At 43.0% G+C, this 24,079-nt stretch overlaps 1 protein-coding gene across 6 annotated transcripts in view; it reads left to right on the top strand.

Annotated features, from left to right (window-relative positions):
- The window catches only part of DOCK11 (dedicator of cytokinesis 11), a 77,678-nt gene extending 55,333 nt beyond the window's left edge, over positions 1-22,345 (top strand). For all 6 annotated transcript variants that reach the window (XM_059858962.1, XM_059858964.1, XM_059858961.1 and 3 more), the window contains 14 exons: positions 1,718-1,855; positions 6,210-6,392; positions 7,045-7,158; positions 8,826-9,041; positions 9,124-9,181; positions 10,872-10,978; positions 11,966-12,088; positions 13,037-13,150; positions 14,949-15,095; positions 15,957-16,167; positions 16,494-16,687; positions 17,142-17,242; positions 18,408-18,546; positions 20,972-22,345. In XM_059858962.1, the coding sequence (XP_059714945.1) occupies positions 1,718-1,855; positions 6,210-6,392; positions 7,045-7,158; positions 8,826-9,041; positions 9,124-9,181; positions 10,872-10,978; positions 11,966-12,088; positions 13,037-13,150; positions 14,949-15,095; positions 15,957-16,167; positions 16,494-16,687; positions 17,142-17,242; positions 18,408-18,546; positions 20,972-21,094 (1,968 nt within the window). In that variant the 3' untranslated portion in view covers positions 21,095-22,345. The remainder of the gene's footprint in view (positions 1-1,717; positions 1,856-6,209; positions 6,393-7,044; positions 7,159-8,825; positions 9,042-9,123; positions 9,182-10,871; positions 10,979-11,965; positions 12,089-13,036; positions 13,151-14,948; positions 15,096-15,956; positions 16,168-16,493; positions 16,688-17,141; positions 17,243-18,407; positions 18,547-20,971) is intronic.
- The last annotated feature ends 1,734 nt before the right edge of the window (positions 22,346-24,079 follow it).

The raw sequence follows: 24,079 nt of genomic DNA, 5'->3' as shown, positions 1-24,079 counted from the left end.
GTTCTCCTAGAGTGGAAGAATATGGAAGGCCTTACAAAAGCAAATCATTTTCAGTTTGTTTATTTTCCAAAACAGTCTTTCACAGGGTCTCAGAGTAATTATACCCATACACAATCTTTCCATTTCTTCAAAGCTGCAAGGCCAGAGAAAATCCCATGTATGTTATACCATGACTGTAGGTTTTACAAAAATAGAATAAGAGGAAATGTATATCGTGTAGAAAAGAAGGACTAGAGAAAAGGGAAATGAATGTCCAACATTTTTAGCACAGTCACTCTTTTGTACTGTGCATTACCTAGAAGCAAGGCCCAGTTTTCTGTGAATCACTATACATTAATATCTCTGGGGCTGAGGCTCTCCAGCTGTGGTTACCAGTGCAGACAGGACCAGAACCATGGGTAGAAGTCTTCTCTTCTATACTGGGATTCGTGCTTCTGGCAGCCATTGCCATCTACAAAAACCAAGGCCTCTGTGGTGAAGAGAACCCCAGGATGGCAGCAAAATACTGTCCCAGAAATGCTCTTCCTGAAGGGTAGTCAGAGGAATCCTGCATGTAGCAACGTGTCTTGTGTGGTGTCACAAGAACAGCTCTGGATTTCAGAGCAAGCATGATGAAGATTTCCTTTTTACATGGAGATGAAGAGAAGGGTATTCATAGCTTCAGCTTCCATGAAGGGCCAAAAAGCCATCCTGGTGCAGATGTTAAATTACTCCTTAGAAGTTTGGTAACAGCAAAAGGATTTAGATGCAACACTTAAAACTTGCTTGACTTTCTCAGCTGCTTCCTTTGGAATATTGCTGAACCAAAAACCAATGTGATTTCCAAACCACAGGACAGACTGGATTCCCTTCCTCTTTAGAGGGCCCTGGCTTCACTTTTATGGCCACACCAGGCACGAGTGGGTCCTGTGCTGCAGCAGCTGGGCTGGTGCTGTTCCACTGCCACAGGAAATGAGCTCAGTGTAAAACTCTGGATCCTGAACTTACCACGAGGTCTGTGCAAGGTGTCAAAATCTGAGCCAGCCCAAGGTCTGCGAGGACTGGCAGTGGGATGGGGGCTGTTGATTTCCTGTCAGTACAGGATATCCACATCCTTGTGTCATGCCCAAACCTCCTGCACAGCCCTGTGGGGATGGCAGTGGGCACAGCCCACCTGGTCTGACACCAAACTGTATCAATTACCCCCAAGTAATTCCATTTTGCCATATCTCTACAAGGTGCAAACTGGCAAAATTCTGCAGGAAACAAGGGAAGTGAAATCTAACTAACTACAGCTAGTAATCTGTCCAGTGAGAAAATGGACCTTATTTTATTTTTCTTCCCCCTCTCTCTGTTGGACTGCAAACAAAACAATTTTCAAGAAAAATAAAAAGAAATGGAAAAAAACTCCACAGTGATAGTTACATTGATAACAGCATATTTTATTTAAAATAACTAGGCAACAAGTCACAGTTGTACAGAATATTGACTTAGGTTTTGGAATTAGTGATTCAAAAGTGATAAAATAATTTCGTTTTTTTCTCTGCTGCAAAAACAGCCTCTGCTAACTACTGTGAGTTTTTATTGATTGTCACATTTTATTTGTTATATTTGCACTGAAGGCCCTGTTGCTTATCTGGCTTAAGAATTAATGTGATTAGTTATGCAAAATTGTCTCTGTCATTTCCAGCTTCAGGTACAACATTTCTGCTAAGTAAATTCTCCTGTTGCTTTCCAGACCCAGCTTTTAAGCAACGATGGCCACAATCCACTTATGAAGAAGGTTTTTGATATTCATCTGGCTTTCCTCAAAAATGGGCAGTCAGAAGCAGCCCTTAAGCATGTGTTTGCCTCTCTGAGAGCTTTCATTAGCAAGGTAGGTGCAATGACAAGGGTGTGGGAGAACTTGTGAGAATGGCAGAGAGGCCAGTATGGTTACACTCCTGTTAAACTGATATTTTGGAGATGTGTTTTAGAAAACAGCTTCACTGATTTAAAGAACAGCCCAAGTTAAATTCTCTAGTTATTTAATATTTATTGGAAGCAAAAGGAGAAATCATGAGGAATTCTCACACTTGCCTTGGTCACAAGGATTAGTGTCTGTATGACCAACAGCTGGTGATTGAATCTTTGCCCCAAACTGCCAGTGCTGCCCTCAGTGCTATTGCTTGAGTAATGCATGCACTGACAGGCAGCTCCTCACCCACTGCTGGCAGAGAAGATAGTTCTGCTGAGCCTTGTTCTGTGCTCTCTGAGCCCTGGCAGGTAGTGAGGCTGTTTAATGCCCTGAACTCAAGCAGAGGCAAAGCCAAGCTGACCACAAAGGATCAGTGACTGGTGCTGACATTGCCCTTTGTGCCCCTGTCAAAACCTGCCACTGCTCAAAAGGACATTTTTCCAGACCTGATGTACATGAGAACACCACTCCTCCCAAGCTGTGCAGTTATCATAAATACAAAATTAATTAAAACACCTCAAAACCCTTGAGCTCAGCACCTCATTAATGAGGAAAATCCAGGTGGCAGATTGCAGGCAGGCACGGATGGGGTCTGAGTGGTAAGCAGCAAAGAGTAACTTCCAAAGGAGCTTTTGCACTAGCTGCTGAGCAAAATCTGAAAGAAGATTGAAAGAAGAGACTGCTGAACTGCTTTTCAAAGGTGGAAAAATCCCATGCTTTCTATATTTTGCTGTAAGCCCACAGCAAAGCTAAGAGTTAGTGTAAGTCTAGGGCTGGATTCTGGCTTGTGCTAAGCAGAAATGCAGAGGGCTCCCTGTCTGCTCCAGTCAGCGTAGTCTCCTACAAGGTGTTTTTCCATGGGGCTTCTTAAAGCCTGCTGGATTGGCAACTGGCAGGGGCAGGAATCACTCAGTTTTCCTGCAGGGTTCAGTGCATGTTTATTGCTCTGCCTTTCTTTTGACTTTTCTGCTTACCCTCGAGATCCATCCTGCTGCAGATCTGCACACACCCTGCTCTCCCCCTTGCTAGCCAAAAGTTTGTTTAGCCAGAAATATTTGTTTTGTGCCTATAGCAAATAATAGACATTCCTTGCCTTCCTGGCATATTTTCTGTGGGTTTTTTTAAATGTGAAGCCAGACATGCACACCTGCTCAATTTGATCTCACTGTCAGCCTTCAAAGCCTGGAGCCCTCCAGGGCTTCCACACTTGCTTTCCAAAACATCAGTGGCAGCAAGGAGGCTGCATGCTTGGCTGCTGCAAGGATGGGGCAGTGGGATTGTTTTCTTGGATTTATACCAGTCTAAATCCACGCTGAATTTCACATCACGGGTCTTTAAAGACACAAATTATTGATTTCAGCTTTCTCGCATTTCCCCTATGACAGGACATATATGGCTTCTGTAAAAGCAAGATATGAGCCCAGCAGATGATATCTAGAAGGAGGAAGTGTTTTCTTTGCCAACTCCATAACCACACTAGTCCCAGACTTCCTTTTAAGTCCTTTCAAGTGTTCTTCTGAGGCCTGAAGTGGCCATGGTGGCCAAGGCAGGTGGTCACTGCATTGCATGACAAGTCAAGGATGAAATGTTTTCCTGCAAGTTTGTTTTCAAATACTAGCTCTGCTGTATTGTGTAACTTCAAGGAAAGCAAAAGGGAGTTATACCTTTGTCACAGCTAGAATGGAAGATTTTTCATTTTTAGGGCCTTCTGTAGCTATTACATTGAAAAGAATCCCCCTCTTATTTGTGGTCACAGCAAATGGTTGCTGGAGGGAAAAAACTCTTGAAATGTATTCTGCATCCCATAATTTATCTTCTACATTAAATCCAGTTATTTGATAGGCAAAAGACTTTAAAAAAATGTTGTAAGAGAGCAAAGAACAAAAATCTTCTGTAATTATTTGCATCTTTGGTTTTGGTTGCACGTGTGTTTGTTTTGGGAATTGGGCAAGAAAGCTTCCTCTGTTTTACTGGCTGGTAAGAACCCACAAAAGCTAGATTGTTCTTGTTTCACACTCTAGGTTTTCTTAAGAACTGAATCTGTCTTTTCAGGGCATCACATACAGATAAATACATATATAAGTACCCATGCATGCTTAGGAATTGTCTTTAAATTCAAGGTTTTAAAGGAAAACATGCATAGAGGAGGAGTGTGCATTAAAGGCTGGCTCAGACATCCTTCTGCCTGTGCCCATGGCTGTGCTGCCCTCAGGTCCCTTTGAGGCCTCTCTGGGAGCTGGCTGCTGGGTTGAACCCTGCTCTGCTCCATGGTGTGGGGCTGGATGAGAAATGGGCTCCTGCAGAGAGCACAGTCAGCACCACAGGGGCTGTTCCATGCCCTCCCCAGGGTTCTGGCCCAGCTGGGGAGCAGCACCTGACCTGGCTGGACCTCCAGCAGCCATTCACCCCTGGATCTGCTTCCCTGGACCTGGACCAGGAGCCATTGCATCTGCTTGGGCTCCAGAAAGGGACACAGTTCCCTGTGAAAAGGGCACAGGTTTTCCTCCAGAGCTGGTGTGGAGGGGAGTGCACAGGGCTCCTCCTGCAGTGGATTCCCAGGCAAGGGCTTTGTCCCTAGCAGTGCCTTGGAAGTGTCTGGAAAGCCTCTGCTGGCAGGCAGTGTCCCTGCTGGGAGAGGTGCCAGCCAGGGCTGGCCATGATCCTGTCTGGCTCTGGGGATGGCAGCACTGCAGTGGGCAGCAGTTCCTGGGAGCTCCTTTCCCAAGGGGAACTCACGATCTGTGTGGCCCTGTGTTATTATGATGTTTGTTTGCCTCTTTCCTTCTTTCTCCCATTTTGTTTTTTGAAGATTATTGTTGGCCCGAGGCAGTGAACAAGAAGTGTTCTGTGCCCCAATTCTGGTTGCTTGGTGCAATCCCAGTATCTTGCTAGCCACTGGTCCTAGATCCCTGTTTTAAGACTTTGTCACCACCACGCCATGGTGGTAGCCATGGCAGTCCCAGTCCCAGTTTTCCTAGAACAAACTTACTTAATGCAAGGAGTGGAGGGCCACAGTAACAGCTTCAGCCTCTGACTGCCACTGTTTACTGTCACCTCCCATGGGCAGAAGGTAGTGGGGCAGATAAAAGTGGCTAATGGACCGTGCCCCATGAGGACCATGGGTCTCGAACAAACTGAGCAATCTTTCCTCTGAATAGGTGAAACCTGCTTGGCTCTGTTGCCTCTTTTTGCCAGGAAATTCTCTGGGCCTGGCTGCCAGCTGCAGCAGCAGGAGCAGAGTGCTGCTGTGTAATCCCAGCAGCCTCCACCCCTCGGGAGGTGCTGGCATCTCCCCTCCCCAGCAGGTCCCTGCATGCCAGCACAAAGCCCTTCCTTGTTCTGCTTCCCTGTGCTCAGCCTCTGTGCTGAGGTGGAAGGAAGCCAAGGGTGGTGTCACCTCCCTGCCAGCCACCTCCTGTGACCGCAGCCAGAGGGACACACCTGGCATCCCCAGCAGGCTGCTGCCCACTGGGACAGGTGTCCCACCTGTCTGCTGCAGGTGTCCCTTGCCAGGCAGGGCTGAGCTTGCCCTGACAGCTGTGCTCAGGGGTTTGGTGAGGGGACAGACAGGCCACCAGGGTGCTGGTGTTCCCCGTGTCCCTGCTGCAGGTCCCTGAGCCCCGCTGTGGCTGAGGGAGCTTGCACTGTGGCTTGGCTTGGTCCTGCTGCTCCCTGGGTGGCCCTGGCTGGGAAGGCAGGGCAGGTCATTGAATTTTATGCTCTAAGGGACCAGCCAGCCTCTTGTTTGCATTCCTGAGGGCATGCAGGCATGATTTTAGATGGTTTTGGGGGGTCATGTAGAAGTAGATGCGTGAGCATTGCAGGTCACATTTCCCAGTGAGCTTGGATTCCTGGTGGGGCTCTGATGGATTTTCTGATATTTCAGATAGCACCTTGTGGTGGGAATGTCTGTTGCACCTCTTCTCTCTGCCCCACTGCTTGGGATTATGGCTTTTGGAAGAACATAATTCTGTCAGTCCAGTTTGGTGAGATTTTGCCAATAAACCCAGATGTTGTCAGGGGAAGGGTTAGATGGACACAAGCAATCACATCCCCAAGAAGTGTGACAGGAAAGTTCCCATCGGTCTAGGAAATGTGGTTAAAAATAGACCCCAAATTCATTCCCACAAATACTTTCAGGCTCAGAATTCTGACAGAAGTTCTGCTGAGGTTGTCCAGACTGGAGCTTAGTTTGTTGCCCTGTGCCCCTGCCCATCTGAGCCTTATGCCATTTAGTGGTGTATTTTCTAATATTTGCATGTCTCTTGTGAAGTTTCCCTCAGCATTTTTCAAAGGAAGGGTGAACATGTGTGCTGCCCTCTGCTATGAGATCCTGAAGTGCTGCACTTCCAAGGTGTCCTCCACAAGGAACGAAGCCTCTGCTCTTCTGTACCTCCTGATGAGAAATAATTTTGAGTTCACCAAAAGGAGAACATTTCTGAGAACACATCTTCAGGTCAGTGGCTGGAGAAAAGCTAGAGACAGGACACCTCAGATTTAAGGACAGTTACAGCAACAGAGATCTGTGACCTCACACCTGCAAAGGATCCTGTCATTGCCATATGGACCAAAATCCTCCTGCTTTCCAGGCTTTGCCTAATTCCTATTTCCAATGACCTGTCCAGGCACCTTTAAGTAAAATAATTGCCATCCAGTACTCCAAGCTGTTGAGTTTTAGTGTATCAGACACCAGACACATCTCTGTGCCAGAGACTGGCTGGGATGGGGTGGAAAGGACAGCTGCCCTTAAGGCAGGAGAAGGGATTTCCTAGGAGCTGCTTTTTTGGCATTGGTAGTTTTTGAAGCAAACATAGATACCATGGGGGACAGATGAAGGCCCTGTGGGTTGTAAAGAATCACAGAAGAAGGCAGCTAATGTCCAAACTGGGATTCATATTAGAATAGTTGGATTGTTAGTTCTGCAAAGCAGTTTGGTCCTCTGGGGAGTGTCTGTCCTTCAGGGGTGTGAGAGCTGAGCCACAACACCAGACGCTGCTTACGTGGTGGAAAAGATGTGATGGTTTCCTCTGAGCATTCTATTAACTGTGACCTTAATAAAACCCTTTTATCAGGGCTTGTTTAAATAAAGCCTCTGCCTTTTCCCACAGATAATAATTGCAGTGAGCCAGTTAATTGCAGATGTGGCCCTCAGTGGTGGGACCAGATTTCAGGACTCCTTGCTCATCATTAACAACTTTGCAAACAGTGACAGACCTATGAAGGTGAGTTGGAGACGTCACATCCCACCCTGTGCTATCAGCTGTTGCTGCAAGGCTGGGGACAGACTCCAGGAAACTGTTTAAGGGTTGGGCTAATGACTGGAACTGTGATTTATGGGCTTGTAGTAGGCTGCATTTGCTCAGCAAACAAGAGTCGTGCCAGCAGCAATAGGACAAGCTGCTCAGGCAGGTCGTGCTCCAAATGTGAGGCCTCACACCAAGGGGAGGGAGCTCAGCAGCTCAGGTTGTGCTTTGCCATGTTCTGCTTGCCAGACTGTCCAAAGAGCTTTCCAGGAACTCCCAGCTTTGAGGGAAATGACAAGGGAGGCTCTGGTATTTCTGTTGCCTGAAGGTAATAATTAGCAGTATTCTGTTTTATTCAACTGAGTGTCAGTAATGTAAGAAAGCTCTTATGTGGAGATTAATGGTTGTATTTCTTTGGAAAATGATTGGCTCTCTGTGTGTTAGAATTAGTGGTTTGTACCCAATCCATTGAGCAATTGCAACGTGCTCCATTTCACAGAGTAGCTGAGTAGCTGCCAAGGCAGGATAGGGGAAATAGGAAGTATTTTTACAGTTCCACAGTTATCCTGTGACCTAAAGGCTTAATGGGAACTTCCATTGAATGTTTAATTGTGATCTAACAAATTTATAGATAGGATATACCTGGCAAAAACCTCAGTTCTTTTCTGCACACAGATATTGGTAAGGGTTTTACCAAGACATGCTTGTAATTTACATCATGAGATGATCATTATATCAAGTTTTGTATTTGTGTAAGTGCAAGAGTACAGGAGAGATTTCAGCACACTGAGAGAATAGCATGCACAACCACAGCAGCAGCTGGGCTACAGGAATCTGAGGAGAGGGAGCATAAATCAGGCTCATCATGGAAGGGAGAGAGCTGAGGGGGAACCTACCTTCTTCTTTCCACAGCAGACAGTTTATAGAGTTATAGTTGGGCTCTTTTCAGAGGTGTGGAGTGCAGGACAAGAGGCGGTGTGTGCAAGTTACAATTCCAGTTTTGGTTAAGATAAAAATTATTTCCCAAGAGCACTGTGCAGCCCTGGGGCAGGGCCTAGAAAGGGGGTGGATTTTCTGTTTTAGGAGATTATAATACTTGGCTGGACAAGCCTTGGTCTAACTCAATGTTGGCCTAGTTCTGAGCAGGGGATCAGATCAGAGCACATGCTTCTCTACTACATTCCTGTGGTGGGAAGCTCTACAAATGCCTTCAGTGCTTTAGGAATTGAAGACAGACCACATCAGAGCCTAACAAGCCAGATGTTGAATGACATGAAAAAATACTGGAGCTGTGGTTTGTGGTCTCATCCAGAGGTATTTGCATGCATGGAGCATGTCTGTGCTGCTCTCAGAGCAGCTTCTCAGGATGCCAAAGTGGCAGCCTCACTGTAGCACAGGAACAGCCAGCCTGGCATCCTGGGCACAACCTGGAGAGATTGGCCCTGTGCATGTCATGACTGAAATGCCCCTGAATGCAGCTGAAATACTGTACTCTGTGTGCAGTGTGAGCTCAGTAAGGAAGAGTTAATTAGCCTTATCTACTGTGTTCTCTGTGTTTTCAGAGAAGTGAAGCTGGCTGAAGGGGTCGTTCCTTGGCAAAGCCTGTGTTTCTGTATTAGCTTCTAATTCAGTTTGTTTTGTGTCAGGCAACGGCTTTTCCTTCTGAAGTCAAAGATTTGACAAAGAGAATCCGCACAGTGCTCATGGCCACTGCTCAAATGAAGGAACATGAGAAGGACCCAGAAATGTTGGTGGATCTCCAGTACAGCTTGGCCAAGTCTTACGCAAGCACCCCCGAGCTCCGGAAGACGTGGCTGGACAGCATGGCCAAGATACACGTGAAGAACGGAGACTTCTCAGAGGTCATTTGTGCAACTGAAAACTGGTGCACAACAGGACAGATGTACAGATGACATTTTGATAACTTCCCTTTGTGCTTTGCAGGCAGCCATGTGTTATGTTCATGTAGCAGCCCTCGTTGCAGAGTTCCTGCACAGGAAGAGTAAGTGCCTGCTGTTTGGGAGACGCGAGGAAGATGATGGTGGGGTTTGGGGGTGTCAGAATCTTTTTAAAGACAAGGCTCTCTCCATGTGGTAAATTGTTATTTTATAAACAACCTGAAAAGGAAAAAGAAATTATTGCAGTGTATAAAGCTAGAAGATGATGAGTAGTTTTTAAGAAATGACAGTTGTTCATTCCTGTTCACTTAGACAGCCATGCTAGCATGGTGCTGAGTGAAATAAGAACTGACACATCATGTCTTGGTTTAAATGTTCACTTGTTTTTTACATTAGGAAATGTGCTCACTGGGGAAGGCCGTGTTAAAAACTGACTCAATATGATCATCAGAATTATTACTATAGGCAGTACAGAAAACTGTAGAATAAAGCAGTCAGAATTCAGGCAAGAAGTGAGACTGTAGCCTAACCATATGCATATGTAAAGAACAATCAGAAAAAAAGGAGAGTTTTGTGGCTTAGTGCAAAACAGGAAGGAAGGACAGAGCTGTGTGTTCTCAAGTTACACCACATTGCAGGTTTTCTTTTAAATACCTGTTCTGCAATTGATATATTGACCCCATTTCTCATTTCCATTTAAGGGAGTAATTGTTGAAGTGGACCCTTAACATTTCAGAAAGTTAAGGCTGCATGAAAGCTGATTACATACACTGCCTTGGCTGGAAAGTTCTTCAGTGCCCTGCTCAGGGGGATTGGAGTCCCTCCAAATTCTGTACTTTGTCTTGGCAAAGTGGGAAAAATCAGGACTTGTTTGTGTGATACATATGCACATTTCACATGGCTGCAGAGGGGGGGTACTTAAGGTTTGCAATGTTTTATTTGTACACAAAGGCTGCTTACCACAAGTAGTGGTAAAGGAGAACTCCTAAAAGGGAAGAGGAACAAGTCCAAAGGAATATTAAATGAAGCTTGAACACTGAGTTATTTCTGTCACTGGCACTCTTTACATACACAGAGGCTGGAATGATTCAGTAAAGGCTGAACTACCCAAAGTTTTGGGGTACCTAACTGTGCTTCCTTGCTAGGAGTGGGCAGCTCTGTGTGCTTACCACCCAGCTCTCCAGCAATAGCTGGGTAGGGATAGAGTTACTTTTCTTCCTTGGTAGCAGGTGCTCTGTTTTGGGTTCAGTGTGAGAGTAATGCAGACAGCACACGGCTGCTTTGGTTGTTTCTCAGTAGCGCTTACTCTAAGCCAAGGACTTCTGCAGTGTCTCGTGCTGTGCCAGTGAGGAGCTGCACAAAAACCTGGGAAGGAGAAGAGCTGGGGCAGCTGACCTGAACTGGCCAAAGGGGTATTTCACATCTCAGAAGGTCGTGCCCAATACATTTGCTGGGGGGGTACCTGGAAAGGGGGCCAGTGTGGGAATGGTTTTAGCATTGGTCAGTAGGTGATGAGCAACTGTGGTGTGCATCACATGATTTTCTTGAGGTTTATATCTCTCTCTCTCTGTTATTATTATTACCTTAGTTAACTTTGTTTCAATTATTAAACTGTTCTTAACTCAACCCATGGGTTTCACTTCTTTTCCCTGATTTTCCTCCCCATCCCACCAGGGTTGAGTGGCGCAGTGAGAGAGTTGTTGAGTGGTATTGATTTGCCAGCTCAGGTTAAAGTACAGCAGCATGACACATTTGAGATAATTCCACTAATCCAGTTGCTTTTGTCTGCTGCAGAACTGTTTCCCAGTGGATGCGCTGCCTTCAGGAAGATCACTCCCAACATTGATGAGGAAGGTGCAATGAAGGAAGATGGTGGGATGATGGATGTACATTACAGTGAGGTGAGGTCCTGTACTGTAGATAGAGGATGGTAGGATGTATGATATCTGGTTAGGATTTAGTTTTAGGCTTCATTCAAATGAGCTCTAACAAATTGCAGTTGTGCACTGGTATCTGTAAACAAGACTGTTCCACTCCAATTTCCCAAGAGAAATTTGCTCTGGAGAATTTCCTGTGTATGATTCAGACAGGTAAAACTGATGTAAGTTCTTGGTTCTATGAAGAGCTTTTCTAGCACTGAGGCTGAAAAAGCTGCACCACAACCTCTGCCTGCTGTGTTATGCAAACGCTGATGTTGCCAGCACAGGGCAGCACAGCTGGGTGTGGTGTTTCCAAGAAGGGGCAATACAAAGTCAAGCTCTGCAAGGGAAAGGTCATCTTAGGGTCCCCCTGGAGTTAGGGCTGTTCTGCAGGACACCATGGTAGCAGAACAATCCAGAAACTCTAGCAAGGCCTTGGGGAAGTGGGTAGATCCACCCATGAGTCATGAAGTCTCACAAGTGCTTCTGCACCATCCCTGGGCAGCTGCCTTGGTTTGGCCATGTGGCTGAGCAAGGTGGCCCTGCAGCCCAGCTGCCCATTCAAGGCTCGAGGATCCTTGGCATCACAGCCAATACTTGTTCCTTGGGTGTGTTTCTTAGTCACACACCTCTGATCTCCAGTGCTGTCCTGTCTGTACTCTCCCAGAGTTTTTGCATTTTCTTGGGGGAGTAACTAAATAACCAGGACATACTTGCTGGCTATTATGCTAATGGTTTATGAAGAATTAATGAACTTTTAAAAAATAACTTGTCTTTTTTCTTCTTCTTCTTCCCCTTCCCCCTCCCCAAAATTTAGAATACCTTTAGAAAGGCCAGGAATACACAGTGGTTAAACTTATGTAACTGCAATTACTTATTCTGGGATCTGATAGAAGTGTCTGAAGTTCAAATGGTTTTATCTTCTAAGCTGGAGTGTTAGTAACACCACCCATTTGGTTGCTATCACAGGAGGTCCTGGTGGAGCTGCTGGAGCAGTGTATAGATGGCCTGTGGAAGGCAGAACGTTATGAAACAATTTCTGAAGTTTCCAAACTGATCATTCCTATTTATGAAAAGCGGCGTGAATTTGAGGTGGGTATTTTCAACTAGTTTGCATAGAGCGGCCAATTTTCTAGACTGAAATAAAAAAGAAATGAAGAAATAAAAGAATAAGAAATAAAAAACTTTTTGTTTTTTATATAAGAAGTAAAAAATTTGTTTATTTTTGAAGTTATGAGTTACTGAATTGGTGTCAGTAAAGCACACACTGTGCCTCATTGCAGGTTATTAAAGAAATTAGTGAAAGCAATGATCTGAAAGGTGTTTATCAAAGCTAATGACATGGATGACTCATGTTTAGTTAATAATTACCACCTTCCTTCCTCTTAAAAAAACCTGTCATTCCATATGCTCATTGAAGCTGGATTCTTTTTGAGACCTGAGGTTTGTAAGGGTTAAAAACAGAATGAGAACAGCTCAAAGAAAGTACTAGATCTGTGGCTACTTCAGTGGCAAGTGGAGAGGAAGGAAGGAGGCTGTTCCCAGCCTTGCTCCTCTCCACCACGTGCTGTGACCTGTGCTTCAGCTTAATACTGGTCCACTTTCCCTCCCTCTGCCACGACCTCCTTCCCTCCCATCCAGCCTTATAACTGAACCTGGGGAGAGGGCAGGAAGCCTTACCTTGACCTATTTTTTCATTGTAAAGCTGTTTCTAATAAAAAAAAAACTTCCTGGGTAAAATATTGCCAGCTGCTCTGCGTGTGAAGTCTCAGTCAGGAAACACCCTGAGACAGTGCACTGAGCCTTCTCTGCAGGGGCAGTGCTGCTCCTGCAGTCTCTGGTGCCCTGCAGACCTGACACTAAGCATCTGCCTAAAACCAGGTTTTTCAAACAAGACTGCACGAGTTCAACTTTTTTAGAAATTAAGGCTTCGGTTCTCCAGAGGATTGTGTTCAGGTATCTCTGAAGCTTCTGGTGTTAGCTAGAATGTGCTGCTTGGAAAACCTGGCTTTCCTCATAATGTTAAAATCTGATTTCCAGAAACTCACCCAGCTGTACAGAACACTCCACGGAGCATATGCTAAGATATTGGAAGTAATGCACTCAAGGAAGAGGCTCCTTGGAACCTTTTTCAGAGTGGCCTTTTATGGGCAAGTAAGTATACACACTGGCTTGCCAGCTGCCCCTCACCAGGCACCCTGGCCAAAAGCTGCTGCTCTGTCAGACCTGGAGTTGAAAAGCTCCTCTGGCACAGCCACCAGTGTCTACATGAGTGCTTTGCACACTGGGGATGAGGGTTTGTATCTGTTTTCAAGAGCACTTGATTTATTATAAAGTTTATGATTCTGCTGGTAGGCTTTTCTTAAAACAACTCAGTGGTTAGGAAATGCCTTAGTGGGCTCAGAAAATGCTGAGGGTTTTTTTGTAATTATAGTTATTGTAGGTCACACAGACACAATTTAGTGTGTATAGTGTATAACTAGTAACAGTATATAACTGTAACCATAGTATATAAACAGTAGTAGTAACAGACATTGTTTTCTACAGAAAAATGCTGCTCCCTTCTGGGTATTAGCAGAGTAAAGGTTTATGAGAGAAGCTGGAGGCAAAATATCTATCAGTGTTGATTACACACATGTAGAGATAGGTAGTACTGGTGTTAGCTGAGGTAGATGGAAAAGTGAATAAGATCTGGGGCTCAGAGTCCCAGGAAGTGGCATGATCTTATCATATCTCATTGAAGTCTTCTGAGCTTAAAAGCAGTTGTGGTTTTATTTCTTTTCTCCACCTACAGCAGTTAATAAAGTGTGATACCCTCATGTCCTTTCTGTCTCTGAGCAACCTGCTTCTGCTTGAGGACTCATAACCAAGGGGAGGTGCAGGACCCCTCTTTAGAAAACACCATATAAATTTTATTAGCCTTGCCTTTCTTTGTTCCTTCTTTTTGAGGAGGTGATGAATACCCCTGAAGCCATCATGGGTTTCTACCTTTGAATGTCACTGTCACAACATACCAGAGCAGTGACTTTTGCTGCAGCAGACATGCATTTTATATTTACCCTCATCTTCTCTGTAACTTTGGATATGTAAAAAGTAAATAAAGTTAGCAACAGACAAAAGGAAACAACTGCTGGCTTAGTTTTCCAGAAGTTGGAAATAACTGGATCAGCCCTTAAAATTGAGCTGTGGAGCATCCCAACAACCAGTACTTGATCCAGTTTTGCACTTTGAAGCTTTTCTGGCTTTATATTTCAGCTACACACAGATAGCTTAACAGTGTGTCACAAATTCTAACTGGAACAGCCCACCAAAGGATGAGGTTCCCATGCTGTTTCCATTATGGGTAAGACTGGTGATGCAAGCACAGCCTTTGATGTGTTTTGGTCTCCATTTACAGTAAATACACCAAATCCCACTTCCCTGCATAGAAGAGGAATTAAAGCACAGGAAATCCATTTCTTTTTTTATTGCTTAAAGTCTCTTGCAGCTTACACAGATTCTTGAATTTCAGACTGTTCCTGTGGCTCTGCTGTCAGGGCTTCCTCAGCTCACTTATCTTTCTGCTCCTTCCCTGTACCTTGTTTTTGTGGTTTTTTTCTCCTGCCTATCTCTTTCTAACCTTCCAAAAGGTCAAATGCTGGCCAAACCATCTTCCAGATAGTTTAGATTTCTCACTGGTTGTACTCAAGTAATGATACGTTGTGTTTGTGTGGGTTGAAGAATTTTATTTTTTTAGACCATTTTTGAAGGAAGCTGTTAAACAGGCAAAGTTCAGTGAGACTTTGTGAGCCATAGCCTTCCAAAACCTTTTGGCTTTCTGAAATGTTACTAGAAGCTTGCTGTACAAGCAGCAAATCTAACATAAAAGTTTTCCAAATGATAAAACACAGATATTCCTCACTGGTTTTTTTTGTTGGTTTTTGTTTTTGTGTTTTTTTGTGGTTAATGCCAGACATTCTTTGAGGAAGAAGATGGGAAAGAATACGTCTATAAGGAGCCCAAACTGACCGGCCTCTCGGAGATCTCCTTCAGACTTCTTAAACTGTATGGAGAAAAATTTGGGTCAGAGACTGTAAAGATTATCCAGGATTCTAATAAGGTAGAGTTAAACTGCATGCTCTGTGGAGCTGCAGGAAGCTGGCAGAGCATCCCTTCCCCCTGCCAGTGGGAGGGGAGGAACGAGCCCTCTCCTCCACCCTCTTAAATGCTTCCAATTGCCCCTGGTGTCCTCATGCTCCTGTGTGTGCACAGCTTGACAAGTGCTGGTGCTGCTGTGGCTCCCAGGTGTGAATTATGAATGGAAATTGCAATCCCCATTGCACTGAGCCTTGCTGAAGGCATTAGAAGCCAGCACAGAGCATCAGGTGACTGGAAGCAAAGTTACTTCTTGATGCTTTGATGCTGCAAGTCCAAAAGAAAACCTCTTGGGGCCTTGCAGCCTTAGCTCCTTTCTTTTCACATGGAATACTTATTTATGCTCCCTGCAAAAGCTGTGCACATCCTTAGGCTGCAGTGGGGTTTATCTTGGTTACCCAAGACAGTGCTGGTGATCCCAAAGCTGGTTTAGTGCAGGCCTGCAGGTTTGGCTGGCCCAGCACTGCATGAGCTCTGGATCACATGGTGGTGATCATATTAAAAGGAAACTCTGTGGTCTTATTAAAAGGACTGAGTAGCTCAGGCCTGTGCTGCCTTGGTGGATCAGGGGACCTGGCTGCCTGCTGCAGGAACAGCTTGTTTGGCACCACGTGCTGTATTTCTTGTGCCACACCTCCTTGTCTTAGCTGCTGGTGGATGGGCTAGACACAACAGCTGAAGGCAAAATGAGCATTTGGCATGGCATTGGCCTTCCTGCAGTGAGGCCAGGTCAGCAGAGAATTTAAATCAGATCCCAGTGAATAGATTAGCCAATTATAATTTACTAACCTTTGCTCCCCCTGTGAGTAACCCTCTTATTTCATAGGTCAACATTAAAGACCTTGATCCCAAATATGCCCATATTCAAGTGACTTATGTGAAGCCCTACTTTGAAGACAAAGAAATGTCTGAAAGAAAAACTGAATTTGAAAGAAATCATAATATCAATAGATTTGTATTTGAAACTCCTTACACTTTATCTGGAAAAAAGCATGGCAGTGTGGAAGAACAATGCAAAAAAAGGACCATCCTGACTAGTAAGTACAATAAAATACCTGAACATGAAACAGGATCAGTAACTATTAGGAGACTTGTTCTAGCTCATGAAAATATTCAAGAAGTGTGACAAATTCTCTCAGCTTAATCAGAATTGTGAGACAATATTCTGGTTGGGAGGGGGAATTTACCTTGTGTTTTTAAGTGCACATTTTTACAGATTAAAAAACCTTCCAGGTAAATTATAGCCTTGTTTGGGATTTCACATCCCCAGGGGCAAGAATCTGCTTGTATAGGTTCTATGAAGAGTACTCCTATGTGCTGCATCACTCCTCAATCTATACATTTCTTTTGCTGTTTCTGCTAGCTTTGAACTCCTTTCCATATGTTAAGAAGAGAATTCCAGTCAATTATGAACATCAAGTTAATTTAAAGCCAATTGATGTCGCTACTGATGAAATAAAGGACAAGACAGCAGAGCTGCAGAAACTCTGCAGCTCTGCTGGTGATGTTGACATGATCCAGCTGCAGCTCAAACTGCAGGGCTGTGTCTCTGTGCAGGTCAGTCTGTTTGATGTCTGTTCAGAATTGCATTTGCATGCACAGCTCGGGGTGAGGCATGGTCACAGCACATTTACTTTCCAGAAATCATTAACTACCCAGGCTTCAGGGCTGCAGCCTCCAGCACAGCCTCCCTGTCCCCTTCAGTGCTGCACAGGCAGCTGGCTTGTAGGAATAAACATTTCCTCCAGTGGTGTTTCCAGTGTCAAGTCCAAGTGTAATTGCACATTAATTAGCCATAAGTAACTGCTGAAACATACTTAAGTTTTGAAGGTTGTACTGTAAGGGTCAGGCACAAAGAGCCATTTGGCTTCTGAAGCTGGTGAGTGACCTTAGGGCTCAGACCACACTGCTTTTCCACACAGAAATAAGAGGAAAATATGAGGAAGCAATCATAATATCTCTTTTATCTCAGCAGGAGTTCTAGCATAAATGATTTCTTCTTTCATTCTAGGTTAATGCTGGTCCTTTGGCCTATGCCAGAGCTTTCCTAAGTGACAGCCAGTCCAGCAAATACCCTGCTAAGAAGGTGAATGAGTTGAAAGAAATGTTCAGGTAGGATTTTTGATGCAATAAAAACTAGCACCTGGCTGCAAGATGGTACCTGCTCTCATTATGGTTTTGTCTGTCTCCAAACTCAGCAGATGCTGGATACTTAGCTATGTCTTATAAAGATCCAAATCTGATGGGGTTGTGGGTGCTCACACAATGAAAAAAGCCAATGAAATTATATCTATCAAGAGATACATTCCCAATTCCAGGGCTGTGCTCTCCATGAGGAGATTTGCTGAACACTTGCTTCCACAGTTTGTGTGGGTTTTTGAGATTATCACATGAAGTATGTTTGAAAACCAGAGATCTGACAGTCCAGGGGCTCAAGGGTCTTTGATATTGTGCATTGTTTGCCAGTTTTTCCAAGGGGATTTTTTGCTAGCTAATGATGAACTTAAAATATTTTAAAGCAGATCCTGTCTCAGTTTATGGAAGAGCACTGTTCTTGTTTCTGTTGCTAATTTTTGAAACTGTGTGACTTGCACAGGTGTTTTTCCAATTTCTGGACCTCTCAGATGCAACCACCTGCCCACCAGCCCCTGCATTTTTACTCTGTGCTGGTGGCTCCCATTTCACCCATTTCTCCACTCTCATTGTATGAAGAAAGCAGCACTTGGGCCAATCCCATTCTCCTTCTGTGTACCAAGTAACCTGACAATCAGGGAGCAATCCCTGAGAACATGCCATGCATGGTTTTACTTTCCAGCCTTGCAGTGCAAACACAGTCTCCATTTCAGTTGTGAATGTGTTTTTATTGAGTTTTATAAAAAAGGAATGTATGTGTGTTAAATGAAGCAAAGAATGAATAACAGACCTCAGAAAGAGCATTACAGGTCTCCATGGTGTGAATTTCCTTCTGGAGGGTGCCTGACCTCTGACAGCCCTGCTGTGCCACGTGCACCCAGCTCTGGCCAGCCCTGCAGGACTGGCTGTCCCACCTCCTGAGGAGCCAGGCTCACAGGAGCTCCAGCAGAAAGCCCAGTGCCTGTGTTGCAGTCCTTCTTCATTCCCTGACTCACTGGGCCAGGGATACCCCTGGAATTTGTCTGCCCCAAACACTGGAGAAAAGGGGGTGGGGAATACTGAGATTTGCCTGTCTGTTCAGGTGCTTGCTTTGATAGAAGACTGGGCTATTGTAATGCCCCAAGTTCATTCCTTTCTTCCCCAGGAAGTTTATCCAAGCCTGTGGAATTGCTCTGGAGCTCAACGAGCGTCTCATTAAGGAGGATCAAGTGGAGTACCACGAGGGGTTAAAATCAAACTTTCAGGATATGGTGAAAGAGCTTTCTGACATCATCCATGAACAGGCACGTACTGCACGTGGGGAGCCCGTGGAGGTGACTCTCTGTGCTTGAAAACTGACTGAGAACTGGCTGGGAACTGAAAATGGGATCACTCCTCGTGGTCTGTGCTAAATATAAACGGGCGAGTAAGCGAACGTGAAAATTAAGCAGCAGATTTGGTGGATTCCTAAAAATGCTTTCTGTTGACTGGATGTGTCAGCCTGATGTTGGTATTCAGAGTGCTGCAGGGTGGAGTCTTCAGGACACACCACTGCTTGCCATGGTCATCAGAAATCCTGTGCCACGTTCTGCATCATATTTGAAAATTATAAAGAGGTCACAGGTCAAAGTTCTCTGGCAGAATTTCCATTTCCTCAGTTATAGCCAGCTTATGGGGATTTTTTAATGTTATTTTTCCTCATATATGTTTTCTTATCATTTTTGCCTAATGCCAACACGCCATTTCTATGCACTGTTAAAATTCATGCTAGTTTATCTGATCTATGATTTTATGTTTTCTTGGATCTTTCTAGGAAAATACTTTTTAATAGTAGCATCAGAGAGGTGAGAGATTCAAAGAGCAGTTGTACTTCTATCTAGCATTATGCTGTGAAATTAGATGAAGTCATTTCCATGCCTCTGCTCTTTAATGTTACCTTCATTGTGACAAAAGAAAGCTTGTAGATTTATAGCATCAGGGATATAAAATCAACAGTACAGACTGCATTGTGGTCCACAGAACTTGAAATTTAGAAGAATGCTTTCAGGATCTCCCAGTTAGTCAATATACAGTCTGACTATGAATTAAAGATGCAACATGTTAACTCACTAAAACTGGATAGATAAATTCCACAGTTAGTAGAGTAGTTGTTCACACTAAGTGAAAAATCTACAAATAGCAAAATAATACAACTGCACCAGGCTGCTGTTTGTAAATGAGGTTGATTTACAATAAAATAATGCTTATGGGAATCAGAGTCTTGTCGTGGAATAGTACAGTATCATTTCAGGCAAACAGTCTCATGATGGGATGAATTTTCTTGTAGGAGTGTAAGGGTGGATCCATGTGAGAGTGACTGCTGCATTTCTGTTGCTTTTGTTAGATTCCCCTTCTATCCTGCTCGTGGCCACCATTGTTTTAGTGTGCAAACTGTTGATTTTGCACATTTGCCACACTGGTTTTTTCATTGCCACTACCTGCAGAGAGGCTTGTTCATAAGAGCTGTCACCTGCTTACTCTAAGCTATTTGCCAGTGCCAAAACTTCTAATTTGCATGCAGCTGCTGAAACTTTTGTGGCTTTTGAATTTTGCAATAGTCAAATAAAAAACAAATCACTCAGTCCTGCACTGTCAAAGTACAGTAGCTAAGATTATTTTAGCACAAAGAAGCATTGTTAAAACAGTTAAAACACACTCCCTGCTACCTCAGTAGATTTATCCACTGCTGTGTTGTCTTTGCTTAACGGGGAAAGTATGACTGAAATGTCCAAGTGAAGGGCTCCCTGGGAAGGATATACTTTTCACTTTCTTCTTGTAATAGCTCAAAAGGCAGCTTAAAATACCATATTTATGATCCCTGTTCTTTATACATGTGCATGTGTTGCACAACATGATGTACAACAGCTGACTTGAACTTTTCATTGCCATCAAATGACCTAATATCTAACAAATTCATCCTAATGGAATAAGTTTTCTTATTTTGCAACATTACTCAGTTAAATGTAAAAAGTATAGTGGATTAACTTAGGGTTCTCACTGCAAATAGCACATGCTTTTCTAAATATTGTCAGCAGACAGGTAGTCACTGGGTCAGCCTGTGACCTATTTGCAGATCTTTTAAGCTACGATGTAAACACAAAAAATGTATAAACTGCAGCTGAACAGGTCCAGGAAATTCCAGAGACTGGCAGAAAGCTGGATGTCCAGAGGCTGGTTATGATGGCCAGTGATCTCAGTTTCACTACTGCAATTTCAAAGTAACTAACTTGACTGGTGAACCACATGGTGAAAATAAATGCACAGTCAGCCCTGCCATTCCAGCTGGATCCTGAGCTGTCAGGGTGTCCTTCAGGCTGCAAAGTACAAAATCTGGACACAGAGGTAGTGAGTGTCTTTGGGCTTTAGCTGCATGTACTCCCCAGGCTCACAAAAAACCTATTGGAATTCTGTTGCTGCTGAGACATAATAAAAATTTGTTATGCAGAGAACTGTTTCTTTCCCACAGTGCATAGTTGTAACTAAAAGTGATCCAGTAATACACAGAAGGGTGTTTGTGTTAATGCTACAGAAATCACTAAACTATTCTTTCTCATTTCTTTGTTATGCTGCCTTTGTGAAACAGCTTTGAAGACAAGGTTGGATATCTCTTTTGCATACCTTTTTAAACAGCTTGATTATCATAATGAAGTGAAACCTGTACTGAATTTGTGATTGTTTTGCTTTGTTTAGATCTATCATGAAGACACAATGCATTCACCATGGATGCAGGACTCCCTTCATGTCTTCTGTGCCATCAGTGGAACCTCTGGTGATGGAAGTTACTGCTCACTCAGACCCGCTGCTGACATATAAACATATCAGTCATATTTTACAGAGCCTCCTCAGGAATTCTTGGAACTGTACAAAGGATGTTTAAAACCATCCATGATGAGCAAAGACTGAATTGCAGGGTGGTTTGGTTTGTTTTGCTTCATTTTTTTTTCCCCACAAGAAAAGTTGCCATGCTTTCAAACAGGGTGCTTGCTTGTTTTGCTGAGCAACATTGAAAGTGCCTGGACATTGCACCACTGTGCTTGTTTTCTACTATTTTTTTTAAGCTAAATGAACAGCAGGATGTGGAAAGGCAATTACCTAAGTACATGTTGAATTGCTGAACTATGAATTGAAACAATGGCATACTGTGTAAAGTTGTACAATGGAATATAATAAATTGTAAAACTACTTTGTAAATAGAAGGACTATAGAGTATATAGAAATTAGCATTTTATCATATTTGCTGCTAAAAGCTTTGTTGGACAGGGGACATGAAGGAGAAATTGTATTTACTGGTAAGAGACCTTTCTCTTTTAAAAAGTGACTTGGGGTCCACATACCCCAATTGCACTCAGTGAGAGTAAACTTGCCCTAGTCTGAAATAATAAAATCTAAGTCAGAAATTATAATTTTCATACATCCTCAGAGCAGATATTTCTAAAGTTGAGATTACTGCAGCTGATTCCATTTTTGGGTAAACTTTCACAACTTCAGGAGAGGATGGATTGTACTCACTGAGAGCAAACCTGACAGATGTGTCATTTGATAGGAGTTCTCTCCTGCTTGCCACTCATGGTCTCACACAGATATGAGCTCTGAGAACAGCTTAAATTGAATTGGAAATTATATGGTGCTTTAATAACTTTTGGAAAAAAATCAAGTAATCAGAGAGATGTGGTTTAAAAACTTGCAGCACATCAAAATAACTTATACAAAATTGAGGGATTTGTTAGCACCACAAGTCATGCATGTCCCCTCCTGATTTTTTCTCTGAAAGTTCATTGTTTTTCTCTGAGAGGTGGTTGGAGAAAATGTCTTTTCCAGAATTCTTTTATTCCTTCTTCCCCTTCCCAAAGCTTTCATTCATTCTCTGCCTCTTTTTTAATAACTTGCTTCAGATTCAGGAGGAAGAACACAGTTCAGTAATTCTTTTATCCAGCGACATTTTTAACATCCATGGTTTTCAAAATCCTATCAATTGTAAATATGGTTCCAGTAGTTCATATGGGAAGGGTGGGAGTTTTAAGGATATGTAAAAAAATGCCATAATAAAAGGACTTCAGCTGGGTATTTAGCTTGGCTGTAGTGTCTATAAAATGTTAAGCTTCTAAGTCTTTGTGACAAAAATCATCTTCAAATAGTAACTGGACCACATTTCAAAATGTTTATTATGCATGATTCTAAATACCTGCAATTATTTGTATTCTGAGAAAATAATGTTGTGATCCATAAATTCACCCATTAGCTGTTTGAAGCAAAATACAAATGTGCCTATAACAAGCCAGCCACATTTTTGCTTCTATGTGCTTTTGTGCCAGACAGGCTCTAAATTTAGCACAAATTTTAAGAAAGAGGAAGAGAGATTAGTGTGTGTAAATATGGTTAGCACCTTCCTCATTGTTATCTTTCAACAAATAATATTTAAAAGCATATAGTGAGAGTTTTCCAAATTACTTTACTTAGAGGTGTGAAGCTCATTATTATCAATCCAATACAAGATACCTTTGGAGCTAATTGACCTCTAAATATCAGTAGTAAAGGTATATCTTGACTACAGTCAGCAGATGTATGAGACACAGACATCCAAAAGCTCTTGCACTGCAGCTCTTTCAGATACTACAGAAAACCTCTTTTTCCTGGATTTGCAGGAAGATCCTTATGCATGTTTTTTGATGTCTTTAATGTTCTGAAATAATATCGTTGGCTGAATTTTCAATTTCTATTCCTTATTTTTGCTGGAATTCCAGTGGAATTCTTACTTGTATCTTCAGATGTAGTTAATGGTCCAAGATGAATTTTTGTCTGAACTTCTGAAGCTGTTGATATTGGAGTGGTTCTGTCATTTCACTGTCATATAGTGGAAAGCTGTCACAGTAATTTGGCCAAAAAAGAAGTGCTTAGTATCAGTCCAATTAGAATATATACAGTCACTGCATTTCAGAAGATACACTTATTTGTAGTTTTAATTAATTACATAAATGATATGCCCTAAGGATTAGCCTTCTGTCCTGCTGAATAATTTTTCTGGATTTTCTACAGAAAAATCTCTTTTTTAGATAGGCTATGAAAAGATTGGTAACAAACCAACTTGTTTTTCCTTTGTGCATTCACACATCTGGAAAGGATGAGGAGTGGCCATTATATTACAGCTGGTTTTGGACAATGGTGTCAAGAAGATGATCACATTTTCTCTATCTATCCTTTTCTTACTTAATTGTCCCAGTTTAGAGAAGTCCTCCAGATCTTTTCTTATTTATGGCTGAAAGAGCTTAACTCACAGATATATCTGGAGATTGTACTGTATATGTACCTGTTTTAAGTAGCTGATACTCACATTGGGTACATCATATTTGCTACCTGTTTGAGAAGAATAGAAATGTCTGTTGTTCATTAACATTTTTGATTTTCTTATATTGCCTAAGGGTGGGCAGGGTTTTTTTAGTCTTGAAAAATTAGTGGAACATATTTCAAATGACATCCTGGCACACACTTTTTCTATACCTTAGTTTGGCCACATTACATATTTTGTGTTCCTCTAATTATTTTTTCTGTAAAACTGCTGTGTAATACATCAGGTCTTCAGAATGGAAGCCTTGGTAATTTTGCATAAAAGAAAAAGAAATGGGATGAAGTATCTGTGAAGATTAAGAGGAGTTGGCTATTCAAAGTATCAGGATTGGTTTGGATAATGGGATGTGTCAGAGCCAGATGGTTTACAAACAGGACATACAAAGCAACAAAGGGTGTGCCAGAATTTTATGTACAAGAACTTGCTTTTAGAGATTTACCAAGTAAGCAAAGTAT

This window comes from Haemorhous mexicanus, chromosome 14 (assembly GCF_027477595.1).
Source record: "Haemorhous mexicanus isolate bHaeMex1 chromosome 14, bHaeMex1.pri, whole genome shotgun sequence".
Classification (NCBI taxonomy): Eukaryota; Metazoa; Chordata; class Aves; order Passeriformes; family Fringillidae; genus Haemorhous; species Haemorhous mexicanus.
Note: the sequence above shows the minus strand (reverse complement) of the source record. Positions and strands in the feature narration are given on the sequence as shown.